Source organism: Oncorhynchus clarkii, chromosome 26 (genome assembly GCF_045791955.1).
Source record: "Oncorhynchus clarkii lewisi isolate Uvic-CL-2024 chromosome 26, UVic_Ocla_1.0, whole genome shotgun sequence".
Lineage (NCBI taxonomy): Eukaryota > Metazoa > Chordata > Actinopteri > Salmoniformes > Salmonidae > Oncorhynchus > Oncorhynchus clarkii.
In genome coordinates, this window is record NC_092172.1 from 3,259,306 (window position 1) to 3,273,143 (window position 13,838).

At 46.7% G+C, this 13,838-nt stretch overlaps 1 protein-coding gene across 1 annotated transcript in view; it reads left to right on the forward strand.

Moving 5' to 3' along the window:
- Positions 1-540: 540 nt before the first annotated feature.
- LOC139384404 (ALK tyrosine kinase receptor-like) overlaps positions 541-13,838 on the forward strand; it is a 658,145-nt gene continuing 644,847 nt past the window's right edge. The window contains 2 exon segments of the mRNA XM_071129162.1: positions 541-1,156; positions 1,159-1,287. Of these exon segments, the coding sequence (XP_070985263.1) occupies positions 541-1,156; positions 1,159-1,287 (745 nt within the window).

A 13,838-nucleotide genomic window follows, 5' to 3' on the forward strand; every position in this document is an offset into this window, starting at 1 on the left:
GCATGAGAAACACTGCACGAATCGCAAAATACTGTAGTCCGTCAGATGGGTAGCAGCGGTGCCTTTGCCTTTCACTGAAATGAATGGGCTTTTGCTGGAACGCATGCAGGTTAACCCACCCGGTGTGTGCGAGGCGTTATGAGAGGAGCAAGCAATACTGCATATCTCTGCTGACAAAACGACTACTTGTACTGCCACAACTGTTCCACGAGACACACACAAGGAGCCTTTGACAGCCACTGAAGCGGACCCGAGTGGCATATCAAGCAGAGCCCTGCAGTAATTGGGGCCATATACCCGTGACAAAGGACATAATTTAGGGAGGAAAAAGGATTACACTTTTCGTCTTTAAGGAAAAGGGGATAGTAGCAACAGTCACCGCTATCACCAAACAAATGTGCCGCGGGTGTCACAAGCCAGAACTACAGAGCCCGCATGATAATTGATTTGCGCTTTGATTTTGTGCTGTGTCGGTGAAAAAAAGGAGGGAAGGGAAAGGTGATAAAAGAGGATCAAAAAGGAGAATTTCCAATTCCAAGCATGACGACCAGGATGTTATTCTCGCTCGTTTGGTCTGCAGCGTTTCTCGCTGAGCTGCAGTGCGCCTTGCAAAGGACCACCACAGGGCTTGCGTTCCCCTCCGCGGGGCTCGGCAACAGCAGCGGCGGGGATATCAGCAGCAAAAAAGACTCCAACCAGACCTACAACTCCCGACTCAAGAGGAAAAACCTGGCCATTGATTTTGCAGTGCCCTCTCTGTTGCGCTACTACATGGCCGAATTGATCAAACGCCCACTTAACGGAAATTGTCGGACTTTTAATGGGTGCTATATGGTGAGCGCTAACTTAAGGATGAACTGCATACCCTTACAAAAAACGGTTGCTACTTTTCTCGACCCAAAGTTGGCTGCAATCGATAGCATGACGGCAGAGAATTCAACCAGTGCTGGTGGACAGTTCTCTTACCGCTACAATCCGTTGCTGTCCAAAGTTCTGAATTTGGGTTTGACGAAAGCCAGCCGAAAATCAAATCAAGTCGTGGTGGAAATTGGGGAGGACGTGGTTAAAACGGGTTGCGGTGGACTGACAGTCTACGAAGAAGACCCGGTATTTTTCCTGGAAATGGACCTAACAAGTATTTTAGAATGGTGGTTGGGCGCGAAGGGGGCCGGCTAAGGGTCCGGCTTATGCCAGAAAAGAAAGCACAGGTTCCCGGGAGAGAGGACAAGTACACCGCGGCGATACGAGCAGCTGACCCCCGACTATTTATTCATATAGCCTCCCGAGGTAAGGTTTTGGATTGCGATCCCTCCTAATTTATCTGTCACACACGCACACGCACGCATACACACACACGCACACGCACACGCACACACACACACACACACACACACACACACACACACACACACACACACACACACACACACACACACACACACACACACACACACGTTCTCATATTGCAATGCCTCATTGAGCGACAATTAACTGTAACAATGAATGAACGATGACCACAATGATGTACGTAAGGCTGCTTGTTCCTTTGCACTGTCTGGAAACTTCAGGATAACATTTTGATGGTGTTGTTGGGGTTGATAGGGTTATTTGGTTTGATAGATAGCTTTAGGGCTTGGCTATTTCCTACTGCTCTTGGATACATTTTTACACAGACTGATGGCACTGTGGTATTACTTTCTGAGTTATGTGGCAAAAGTGGGGTGACTTAGGTTCCCCCCTAAGAACAATTACCAATTTTTGACGCAAGAAAAGTTAAGTTTGGTTAAAACATTTGGTATGTGGATGATGGTCATGCTTAGGAAAACAAACTATGAAGGATATTAAGTGGCTACAATTGACACTTTTTTTGTTGTTATTTAATGATATGTGTTTAGAAAAGGGGAGTTTTTCCCAAGTACCTGGGTATCTTGCCCCCAAAGATTAGTGTGTTAAAATCTATTTTATACAATTTTATTTAATTAAACTAATCAAATATTGAAACAAAATGGCATTGCAAATGTCACAATTAATATCCTCATTAAGATGAGGTTTTGATGTAAGGTCCCTCTTTGAATTTTCGTGCCAAATCATCCTTAAAATAAAGTATCTAAAAACTGACTGTGTAACTCAATAAATTTACCTGTACATAATTTGGACATGGAAAATGCTAATTTAGGTACCATTGACTTGCATTGGATTGCCTTAAATGTTACTGCTTCATTAAAAACTCTGGATTATTTAAGCAATACGGTACAAGGGGGTGTGGTATATGACACAATGCGTTGGACACTGCCCTCAGCCCGAAAAGCTTTATTGCTATTATAAACTGCTTAACAAAGTAATTAGAGCAATACAAATTCATATTTTGTCATGCCCGTGGTATACGGTCTCATATACCATGGCTTTCAGCCAATCAGCATTCAGGGCTCGAACCACCCAGTTTATAATTATCTTTATGCTCCACTAATGGTGTGTATAAACAGTGCATTTAGAAAGTATTCAGACCCCCTGACTTTTCCACATTTTGTTACGTTACAGCCTTATTCTAAAAATTATTAAATATTTTTTCCCCTCGTCAATCTACACATAATACCCCATAATGACAAAACAAAAACAGGTTTTGAGGATGGTTTGCAAATGGAAAAAAAACACACAAAAAAAAACAGAGGCCTCACGAGTGGCACAGTGGTCTAAGGCACTGCATCGCAGTACTTGAGGCATCACTACAGACCTGGGTTCAATTCCAGATTGTGTCATAACCGGCCATGACCGGGAGTCCTAGCATCATCCGGGTTAGGAGAGGGTATGGGCGTTTAAAAAAAAACTTGTCTCATCACGCTCTAGCGACTCCTTGTGGCGGGCCGGGCGCCTGCAGGCTGACTTCGGTTGTCAGTTGAAAGGTGTTTCCTCCGACACATTGGTGTGGCTGGCTTCCAAGTTGAGAGGGCAGGTGTTAAGGAGGGCGGTTTGGCGAGTCATGTTTCGGAGGACGCATGACTCGACCTTCGCCTCTCCCGAGCCCATTTGGGGAGCTGCAGCGATGAAACAATTTCATCATTGGATATGACGAAATTGGGGAGAAAAAGGGGGATAAACAAGATTCTCTGGTCTGATGAAACCAAAATTGAACTCTTCGGCCTGAATGCAAAGTGTCCTGGAGGAAACCAAGCTCCGCTCGTCACCTGGGCAATACCATTTCTACAGTGAAGCGTGGTGGCAGCATCATGCTGCATCACCATCATGCTGCCACCATGGGGTATTGTGTGTAGATTGGTGAAGGGAAAAAACTATTGAATACATTTTAGAATAAGGCTGTAACATAATAAATTGTGGAAAAAGTGAAAAGCTCTGAATACTTTCTGAATGCACTGTATATAGTATGTCAGTGCTTCTAAATCTAATGTTATTAAGTGCACATAACCATTCCATCTGTTTGATCTATTCCAGCACTAACTAGCACATCTGATTTAATAAATCAAGGGCTTGATGATTAGTTAACCAGTTGAATCAGGTGTATGTATGTTTATAGATCTAACTTAAAACCTGTTAAGGAAGCTGCGAATTTCCGCAGCTTTTTGTTAAAAATCGCGCAACATTTCAAAGTCCTGCTACTCATGCCAGGAATATAGTATATGCAAATGATAAGTATGTGTGTATAGAAAACACTCTGAAGTCTCTAAAACTGGTAAAATCGTGTCTGTGGCTATAACAGAGCGTGTTTAGGAGTAAAAATGTTCACCAAAAACACAAAAAAGATATTCATCCGCCAGTCAATGTATTGTATAAGGCGACAAAAAATAGATGAGATTCCGTTTACAACGCCTACAGCTTTCACACGATGTCGCCAATACTGGCATTTCTTTGCACGTTTATCCTTGGTGGGATGACGTATAGGCACTTCCTGTCTTGGGGTGCACCCAGGAAATTATGAAAGTGAAAAAAATGGACAATGATTTCAAGACTTGCTGCTATCGAATACAGATCGCCCCGTGATCAATTTGATCGATTATTAACGTTTATTAATACCTAAAGTTGGTTTACAAGAGTCGTTTGAAGTGATTTGTAAAAGTTTATAGGCAACTTTGTTAATTTTAAAAGTGACGTTGCGTCGTCGTAAAGCTGCATTTTCCTTGGATCAGACGGCCTTCATAAATGGACATTTTGGCATACTTTGACGGATTTAATCGGGAAAAAGACCCAATTGTGATGTTTATGGGACATATAGTAGTGCCAACAGAGAAGCTCGTCAAAGGTAATGAATGTTTTATATTTTATTTCTGCGTTTTGTGTAGCGCCGGCTACCGCAAAATCTGTTGTTTAGGTGGCGTTCTGGTATTTTGGGGGGGTGCATGCTATCAGATAATAGCTTCTCATGCTTTCGCCGAAAAGCTTTTTACAAATCTGACTTGGTGGCTAGATTCACAACGAGTGTAGCTTTAATTCAGTACCTTGCATGTGTGTTTTAATGAAAGTTTGAGTTTTATCGAAAACTATAGTTGGCGTTCTGAAATTTCCGCCCGTTGGTGTTCCTGCACTGGGATTAAATTCCGCATCATCCTTAAGAAGTTTTTAATCAGATTGTGTTTGTAACTTTTTCTAAATGATGAAATATTAGATCGACTTACCTAAGAATCATAGTGTCAGTTTTAGATGAGATGGATAACAATGAGCAAGAGTAGTGGGGGCAGGTACCCCAGGTGGCTCGTTACCCCACGTTACCCTACGTTACCCTAGGCTTAGTGCTTATGTAACAGAGTCCAGCTACTCAATCAGTAGTAAATAATGACTCATGTTATATCGTCATATTCTACGAATGTTGGCGATACATGAAAGAAGGTGCCTGTGGTGATGGTGTTGCGTCAAATTATGGCACTCTTGTCTGTATGAGCAAATTGTGTTTCTGTTAGGTCTATTTAACAGTTGGCATTTCTTTAATAATGATGGGGTATGGGGTTCATCAAAAGACTACATTGAGAGCAGGCGCTCACTTCATTTTGCAATAAGACTACATTGAGAGCAGGCGCTCACTTCATTTTGCAATAAGACTACATTGAGAGCGGGCGCTCACTTCATTTTGCAATAAGACTACATTGAGTGCGGATATTACTGCTGTATTAAACATTATAGAGCATCTACTGTATATTAGATTTCATTGATGTTGTTTCTATGTTGGTTATTAAATAGTTAATAATGCTTCACCCCCCTGTTAATTTTGACCACATTGACTTGACATACCTTCCAAATCAAAGTTATGACCCATCTAGTCTACAACATATTAAGGTACTGTATTATACTGTTAGCAAAAATAACTCTGAAAAATCTCTGTCAAAGTTCATGTATTGCTATTTAAGTTATAAAAGCCTCAAGTAGTTTATTTTGTATTTCTAAACCTGCCTAAAAGGCCTCATCAATTCCCTGAACCTAAGACACACTGTACCGATACGTCAGGGATTATCAGGAATCAAGGTAAGACCCAAGTGCAGACCTTGTGAAGTAACCATGTTTATTGTAACACCAGGGGCAGGCAAACAGACAGGCAGATTTAGGGTCAGGCAGAGATCAGTAATCCAGTGGTGGAGCGAAGGTACCGGACAGCAGGCAGGCTCAGGGTCAGGCAGAGTTCAGTAATCCAGAGGTGGAGCAAAGGTACCAGACAGCAGGCAGGCTCAGGGTCAGGCAGAGTTCAGTAATTCAGAGGGGGGCAAGGTACAGGACAGAAGGCAGGCTCAGGGTCAGGCAGAGATCAGTAATCCAGAGTTGGCAAGGTACAGGACAGAAGGCAGACAGGCTCAGGGACAGGCAGAGATCAGTAATCCAGAGTTGGCAAGGTACAGGACAGAAGGCAGGCTCAGGATCAGGCAGAGTTCAGTAATCCAGAGGTGGCAAGGTACAGGACAGAAGGCAGGCTCAGGGTCAGGCAGAGATCAGTAATCCAGAGGTGGCAAGGTACAGGACAGAAAGCAGGCTCAGGGTCAGGGACAGGCAGTGTTCAGTAATCCAGATGCGGGCAAGGTACAGGACAGAAGGCAGGCCTAGGGTCAGGGACAGGCAGTGTTCAGTAATCCAGATGCGGGCAAGGTACAGGACAGAAGGCAGGCTCAGGGTCAGGGACAGGCAGAGTTCAGTAATCCAGAGGGGGCAAGGTACAGGACAGAAGGCAGGCTCAGGGGCAGGTAGAGTGGTCAGTCAGGCGAGAAAAGAGAGACTAGAAAAAGCAGCAGCTGACATGACGAACACTGGTAAACTTGACAAATAAGAGGAACTGGCAACAGACAAACAGAAAACACAGGTATAAGTACACAGGGGATAATGGGGAAGATGGGTGACACCTGGAGGTGGTCGAGACAAGCACAATGACAGGTGAAACAGATCAGGGAGTGACAGGGATACAAATACAAAATTTGATCAAGCACAAATGAAGCAGTTATCTTGGCGAATGCTTAGTACTCAACACTCGAAGGTGCTTCCCCATTTCGTCAGTGCACTGTAATCATCATAATTGCTTAATCGCTTTGATGAGGGAGCAGTCAGATAAGCAAACTGCTTGGTCTAAGACTGATAGCACTGTTCCCCCGTGTCGAGTGTTTCCATACATTCTTAGCCAACTTGATTGTCCGAGACCCTCCTTTTTCCACCCCAACATTGTTTCCATTTGAACCAACCAATCCCACACCTCCATACTCAGATCTAAAGCGCACTGTCACCAGTAGTTACAATGAGAGACATACTTTATACTGTATACAGCTCTTATTGTAGCTACTGGTTTCAAAAGTGGGATCCTCCTCACTATTACATCCACCATGATGGCCCATTTTCATTGCAGGTTTAACAACTCTCAACTCTGGTTTGCTTAAGCCCTATGTTCTATTGTAATCAGAATATACTATAAGGGTCCCACTACAATGAATATATAACGCATGTACCTACTGGTGTGAGTAGTAGGATGGTTATAGTATCTTGTGATTACAAGAGCAAACCATAGCTGACCCCTACTTCGTTAACCCTGCAATGTTTGAAAAACACCTCCCGGTGTCTCAACCTGTCATTGCCTAGAGGGAAAAGTTGTGAAACCAAGTATTATCCACCATCAAAGAGGTAAATAGGAGAAATAATTAGCTTGGAATTAAATAGAAGCAATTGCCGAGAGCACTTTGCTACATTTCGTTACATTTCGCTACACCCGCAATAACATCTGCTAAACACGTGTCTGTGACAAATAAAATTTGATTAAATTTTTGATTTGACTTTCTCAGTGTACTTCATCGATTAATTTCTCAATGTTTGCGCTTATAGCCCTCCTTTGCCACTGGGCTATTCTTATTTATTTGAGAAACATAATCCTGAGCATGACCTATGTGAGGATTAAGTCTGGGTTTCAGCCCACCTATAGTGCATTTAGAAAGTATTCAGACCCCTTGACTTTTTCCACAATTTGTTACACTACAGCCTTATTCTAAAATGGATTCAATTGCTTTTTTGTCTCATCAATCCACACACAATACCCAATAATGAAAAAGCAAAAATAGTTTTTTTGAAATATTTGGAAATGTATTAAAATAGAAAAACAGAAATACCTATTTACATAAAATTGAAGTCGGAAGTTTACATACATTTAGGTTGGAGTCTTTAAAACTAGTTTTTTCAACCACTCCACAAATTTCTTGTTACTAATCTATAGTTTGGCAAGTCGGTTAGGACATTACTTTGTGCATGACACAAGTAATTTTTCCAACAATTGTTTACAGACAGATTATTTCACCTATAATTCACTGTATCACAATTCCAGTGGGTCAGAAGTTTGCATACACTAAGTTGACTGTGCCTTTAGACAGCTTGGAAAATTCCAGAAAATTATGTCATGGCTTTAGACGCTTCTGATAGGCTAATTGACATTATTTGAGTCAATTGGAGATGCACCCGTGGATGTATTTCAAGGCCTACCTTCAAACTCAGTGCCTTTTTGCTTGACATAATGAGAAAATCAAAAGAAATCAGCCGACGCCAGAAAAAAGATTGTAGACCTCCAGAAGTCTGGTTCATCCTTGGGAGCAATTTCCAAATGGCTGAAGATACCACGTTCATTTGTACAAGCAATAGTAAGCAAGTATAAACATCATGGAACAGCGCAGCCATGGAAGCTCAGGAAGGAGACGTGTTCTGTCTCCTAGAGATGAATGTACTTTGGTGCGAAAAGTACAAATCAATCCCAGAACAACAGCAAAGGACCTTGTGAAGATGCTGGAGGAAACAGGTACAAAAGCATCTATATCCACAGTAAAACAAGTCCTATATCGACATAACCTGAAAGGCCGCTCAGCAAGGAAGAAGCCACTGTGTAAGGGCGTTCGTCTGTAGGAGGAAGAGAAGCGGACCAAAGCGCAGCGTGGTGGTTATTCATGTTTTAATAAATCACTACACATGAACAAACTAACAAAAACAAGAAATGTGAAAACGCAAAACAGTCCTATCCTATGACAACAAACACAGTGACAGGAACAATCACCCCCAAACACACAGTGAAACCCAGGCTACCTAAGTATGATTCTCAATCAGAGACAACTAATGACACCTGCCTCTGATTGAGAACCATACTAGGCCGAAAACATAGAAATGCCCCAAAACATAGAAAAACAAACATAGACTGCCCACCCAACTCACGCCCTGACCATACTAAATAAATACAAAACAACAGAAATAGAGGTCAGAACGTGACAGTACCCCCCCCCAAAGGTGCGGACTCCGGCCGCAAAACCTTGACCTATAGGGGAGGGTCTGGGTGGGCGTCTGTCCGCGGTGGCGGCTCTGGCGCGGGACGCGGACCCCACTTCACCATTGTCTTAGTCCGCCTTATTGTCCGCCTCCCTGGCTTACTCACCATGACCACCCCTCTCAATGACCCCACTGGACAGAGGGGCTGCTCGGGACAGAGGGGCAGCTCGGGACAGAGGTGAAGCAGCTGCTCGGGACAGAGGGACAACTGCTCGGGACAGAGGGACAACTGCTCGGGACAGAGGGGCGATAGCAGCTCGGGACAGAGGGGCGATAGCAGCTCGGGACAGAGGGGCGATAGCAGCTCGGGACAGAGGGGCGGCAGCTGCTCGGGACAGAGGGGCGGCAGCAGCTCGGGACAGAAGGGCGACAGCTGCTCTGGACAGAGGGGCAGCTGCTCGGGCGGCCCCTGGCTGACTGACGGCACTGGCGGCCCCTGGCTTACTTGCGGCCCCTGGCTGACTGGCGGCACTGGCGGCCCCTGGCTGACTGGCGGCCCCTGGCTGACTGGCGGCCCCTGGCTGACTGGCGGCACTGGCGGCCCCTGGCTGACTGGCGGCACTGGCGGCCCCTGGCTGACTGGCGGCACTGGCGGCCCCTGGCTGACTGGCGGCACTGGCGGCCCCTGGCTGACTGGCGGCACTGGCGGCCCCTGGCTGACTGGCGGCACTGGCGGCCCCTGGCTGACTGGCGGCACTGGCGGCCCCTGGCTGACTGGCGGCACTGGCGGCCCCTGGCTGACGGGCGGCACTGGCGGCCCCTGGCAGACGGGCGGCACTGGCGGCTCCTGGCAGACGGGCGGCACTGGCGGCTCCGGGCAGACGGGCGGCGCTGGCGGCGCTGGGCAGACGGGCGGCGCTGGCGGCGCTGGGCAGACGGGAAGCTCAGCTGGCGCTGGGCAGACGGGAAGCTCAGCTGGCGCTGGGCAGACGGGAAGCTCCGGCAACGCTGGAGAAAAGGAAGGCCCTGGTAGCGCCGGAGAGGCGGGAGACTCCGGCAGCGGCGCCGGACAGGCGGGAGGCTCCGGCAGCGGCGCCGGACAGGCGGGAGGCTCCGGCAGAGGCGCCGGACAGGCGGGAGGCTCCGGCAGAGGCGCCGGACAGGCGGGAGGCTCCGGCAGAGGCGCCGGACAGGCGGGAGGCTCCGGCAGAGGCGCCGGACAGGCGGGAGGCTCCGGCAGAGGCGCCGGACAGGCGGGAGGCTCCGGCAGAGGCGCCGGACAGGCGGGAGGCTCCGGCAGAGGCGCCGGACAGGCGGGAGGCTCCGACAGCGCTGGAGAGGAGGAAGCCCCTGTAAGGATGGGCCGGAGAGACAGCCTGGTACGGGGGGCTGCCACCGGAGGGCTGGTGCGTGGAGGTGGTGACGGATAGACCGGGCCGTGAAGGCGTACTGGAGATCTTGAGAGCAGGGCTGGCACCAACCGCCCTGGCTGGATCTTCACCCTAGCCCGGCAGATGTGGGGAGCTGGGATGTAGCGCACCGGGCTAAGCACGCGTACTGGGGACACCGTGCGCACAACTGCATAACACGGTGCCTGACCAGCACCACGCCCGCCACAGTTAGCACTGCTAGGAGCACTGTAGTGCTGAGATGGCACAGGACGTGCAAGGCTAGGGAGATGCACAGGAGGCCTGGTGCGTGAGGCTGGCACAGTCTTCACCAGACCCCTCGCACGCACCTCAGGATGAGTATGGAGAGCTGACCCCGGTGCCATTAAATCCCTGACACGCTCCGTCGGGCGAATGTCGTGCCTCATGCACCAAACCAGCAAGTCCCTCATATCACTCTCCTCCAATTTCCCCATTAACTCCTTCACAGTCTCTGCTTCGCTCACCTCCAACACCAGCTCTGGTTCTGAGCTCCTCCTTGGCTCCTCACGATAAACGGGGGGAGTTGGCTCAGGTCTGACTCCTGACTCTGCCACACTCCCCCTGTGCCCCCCCCCAAGAAATTTTTGGGGGTGACTCTCGGGCTTCCATCCGCTCTGCCGTGCTAGTTCCTCATAATGCCGCCTCTCTGCTTTTGCTGCCTCCAGCTCGGCCTTGGGGCGGCAATATTCTCCTGGCTCTGCCCAGGGTCCTTTCCCGTCTAGAATCTCCTCCCAAGTCCATCTCTCCAAGTAGTGCAGCCTCTCCCACTGCTGCTTCTGCTGCTGCTGCTGTTGCTCCTCCTGCTGCTGCCTTTGCTGCTGCTGCTGTTGCTCCTGCTGCACCAGTCGCTTCTCCTGCTGCTGCTGTTGCTCCTCCTGCTGCTGCCTTTGCTGCTGCTGCTGTTGCTCCTGCTGCACCAGTCGCTTCTCCTGCTGCTGCTGTTGCTGCAGCCTCTGTTTACCACGCCGCTTGGTCCTTGGTAGGGGGGTGATTCTGTAAGGGCGTTCGTCTGTAGGAGGAAGAGAAGCGGACCAAAGCGCAGCGTGGTGGTTATTCATGTTTTAATAAATCACTACACATGAACAAACTAACAAAAACAAGAAATGTGAAAACGCAAAACAGTCCTATCCTATGACAACAAACACAGTGACAGGAACAATCACCCCCAAACACACAGTGAAACCCAGGCTACCTAAGTATGATTCTCAATCAGAGACAACTAATGACACCTGCCTCTGATTGAGAACCATACTAGGCCGAAAACATAGAAATGCCCCAAAACATAGAAAAACAAACATAGACTGCCCACCCAACTCACGCCCTGACCATACTAAATAAATACAAAACAACAGAAATAGAGGTCAGAACGTGACACACTGCTCCAAAACCGCCTTAAAAAAGCCAAACTACGGTTTGCAGATGAGGACGAAGATCGTACTTTTTTGGAGAAATGTCCTCTGGTCTGATAAAACAAAAATAGAACTGACCAAAATTGACCATCGTTATGTTTGGAGGAAAAAGGGGGAAGCTTGCAAGCCGAAGAACACCATCCCAGCCGTGAAGCACGAGGGTGGCAGCATCATGTTGTGAGGGTGCTTTGCTGCAGGAAGGACTGGTGCACTTCACAAAATAGATAGCATCATGAGGAAGGAAAATAACCTCAATCCCATAGAAAATGTGCGAGCAAGGAGGCCTACAAACCTGACTCAGTTACATCAGCTCTGTCAGGAGGAATGGGCAAAAAAGCTTGTGGAAGGCTACCTGAAACATTTGACCGAAGTTAAACAATTTAAAGACAGTGCTACCAAATACTATTTGAGTGTATGTAAACGTCTGACCCACTGGGAATGTGATGAAAGAAATACAAGCTGAAATACATTTCTCTCAACTATTATTCTGACATTTCACATTAAATGAAGCCCGCTTGATCTAGCGCAATACTACTTACCCACTGGGCACAGATGTCAATTCTTTGTCTATTCCATGTTGATTCAACCAGCGTGTGCCCAGTGTGTATTGATCAGGAACTGAACAAGCAAACACCCCTAGGACTTGAGCGGGGAGAGACAGGGCGACGGTGTCACTTGTAATTGGCCAACTCCTTGAGTTCCCATTGATTATTTGAGATACATAAATAATGAACTGCTGTGTCATTTTGACTTTCCATTGACTTTCCCATTAGCAGCTGATTTATACAAGCTTTAAATGTCAAGTGTGTCATTGATTGCCATGTGGTGGTCCCCTGTCCTCAGTGACACGGGTCTGCATTGCCACTTTATGTGTGGCTTTGCAGCCTTCCACCTGGCTGGGTGAGTCAACACCAGTCAGACATGCAGAAAACATCCCTCAACATAAAAATAACTGCACAGCCCTATGTCATCAAATGTTATCAACTAGGTCAAACATTTGTAGTTATTTTCTCATCTGTAAATACGCCTCTTGGTATTGTGATACTGTTGAACTGTCAGTGACGTATTAGTACAGTATGCTTCTTTCCACACACATCCCTCCTTGGAAAGGTAATGTGAAACCAAGTATTATCCACCATCAAAGAGGTAAATGTGAGAATTGGAATTCCCAATTCCCACTGGAATTGTGATACAGTGAATTTTCAGTGAAATAATCTGTCTGTAAACAATTGTTGGAAAAATGACTTGTGTCATGCACAAAGTAGAGGTCCTAACCGACTTGCCCAAACCATAGTTTGTTAACAAGAAATTTGTGGAGTGGTTTAAAAACGAGTTTTAATGACTCCAACCTAAGTGTATGTAAACTTCTGACTTCAACTGTGCATACAATTAGCATAATGTTACATTTCCAGCCAATCATCAACATCTTGAGAGCTGTTGACATTTCGTGTGGGCAAGAAAATCAGTCCTGTTTGACTGACATCCAATGAACCGTTGCCAAACGAGTTCTGATTGCTTAATTACAGTAATTTACGTCCGTGAGTCTATTTTTTAACATATTTTCTGCTGTATTGATAATGTGATTCAGATGAGGCCCTCCTCTACCACCCTTTTCATTTCAAAGGGCCCAGTATTAGGAAATATGCGCTTTCCAAAGCAAACCTCTGATAGGTCCAGGTGAATGAAATTAATCACTGGAGGTTGGTGGCACCTTAATTAGGGAGGACGGGCTCGTGGTAATGGCTGAAGCGGAATCAGTGGAATGTGTCAAATACATCAAACACATGGTTTGATGCTATTCCATTCGCTCCATTCCAGTCATTTATTATAAGCCGTCCTCCCCTCAGCAGCCTCTACTGAACTTAATGCATATTAATGAGGCGACCCTTGAACCTGCCACAATCTATTTGTGATCTAAACATTCGGTTGGACGGCCAGTGCAGTCCGACCACTCACTTCTCCTCATGACAAAAGCAGCAAGAGGAATAACAAAATCATTAGGCTTTCTGTCTGTGTTCCAAAACATTTGAAACATTTCTGTTTATGATCCATTATTGCAAAATATTATTGGTGCTGTCTCCATGGAGCTTGGAAGAGATTGCAAAAATTGGTGGTGCAGGCGCCTAATGCTTCTAATGATGTTAAGTCACTGCACTTGCGTTTAATACCAGGGCCATTATTTGATATGATGACATCATTTAATTCAAGGTGACATTGATGTTGTTCTAGCCACTTTGTGTGGTCTGCTGGTCACCTCTGTCGCCGTTCCCGGATGTTTTTGTTATTTATG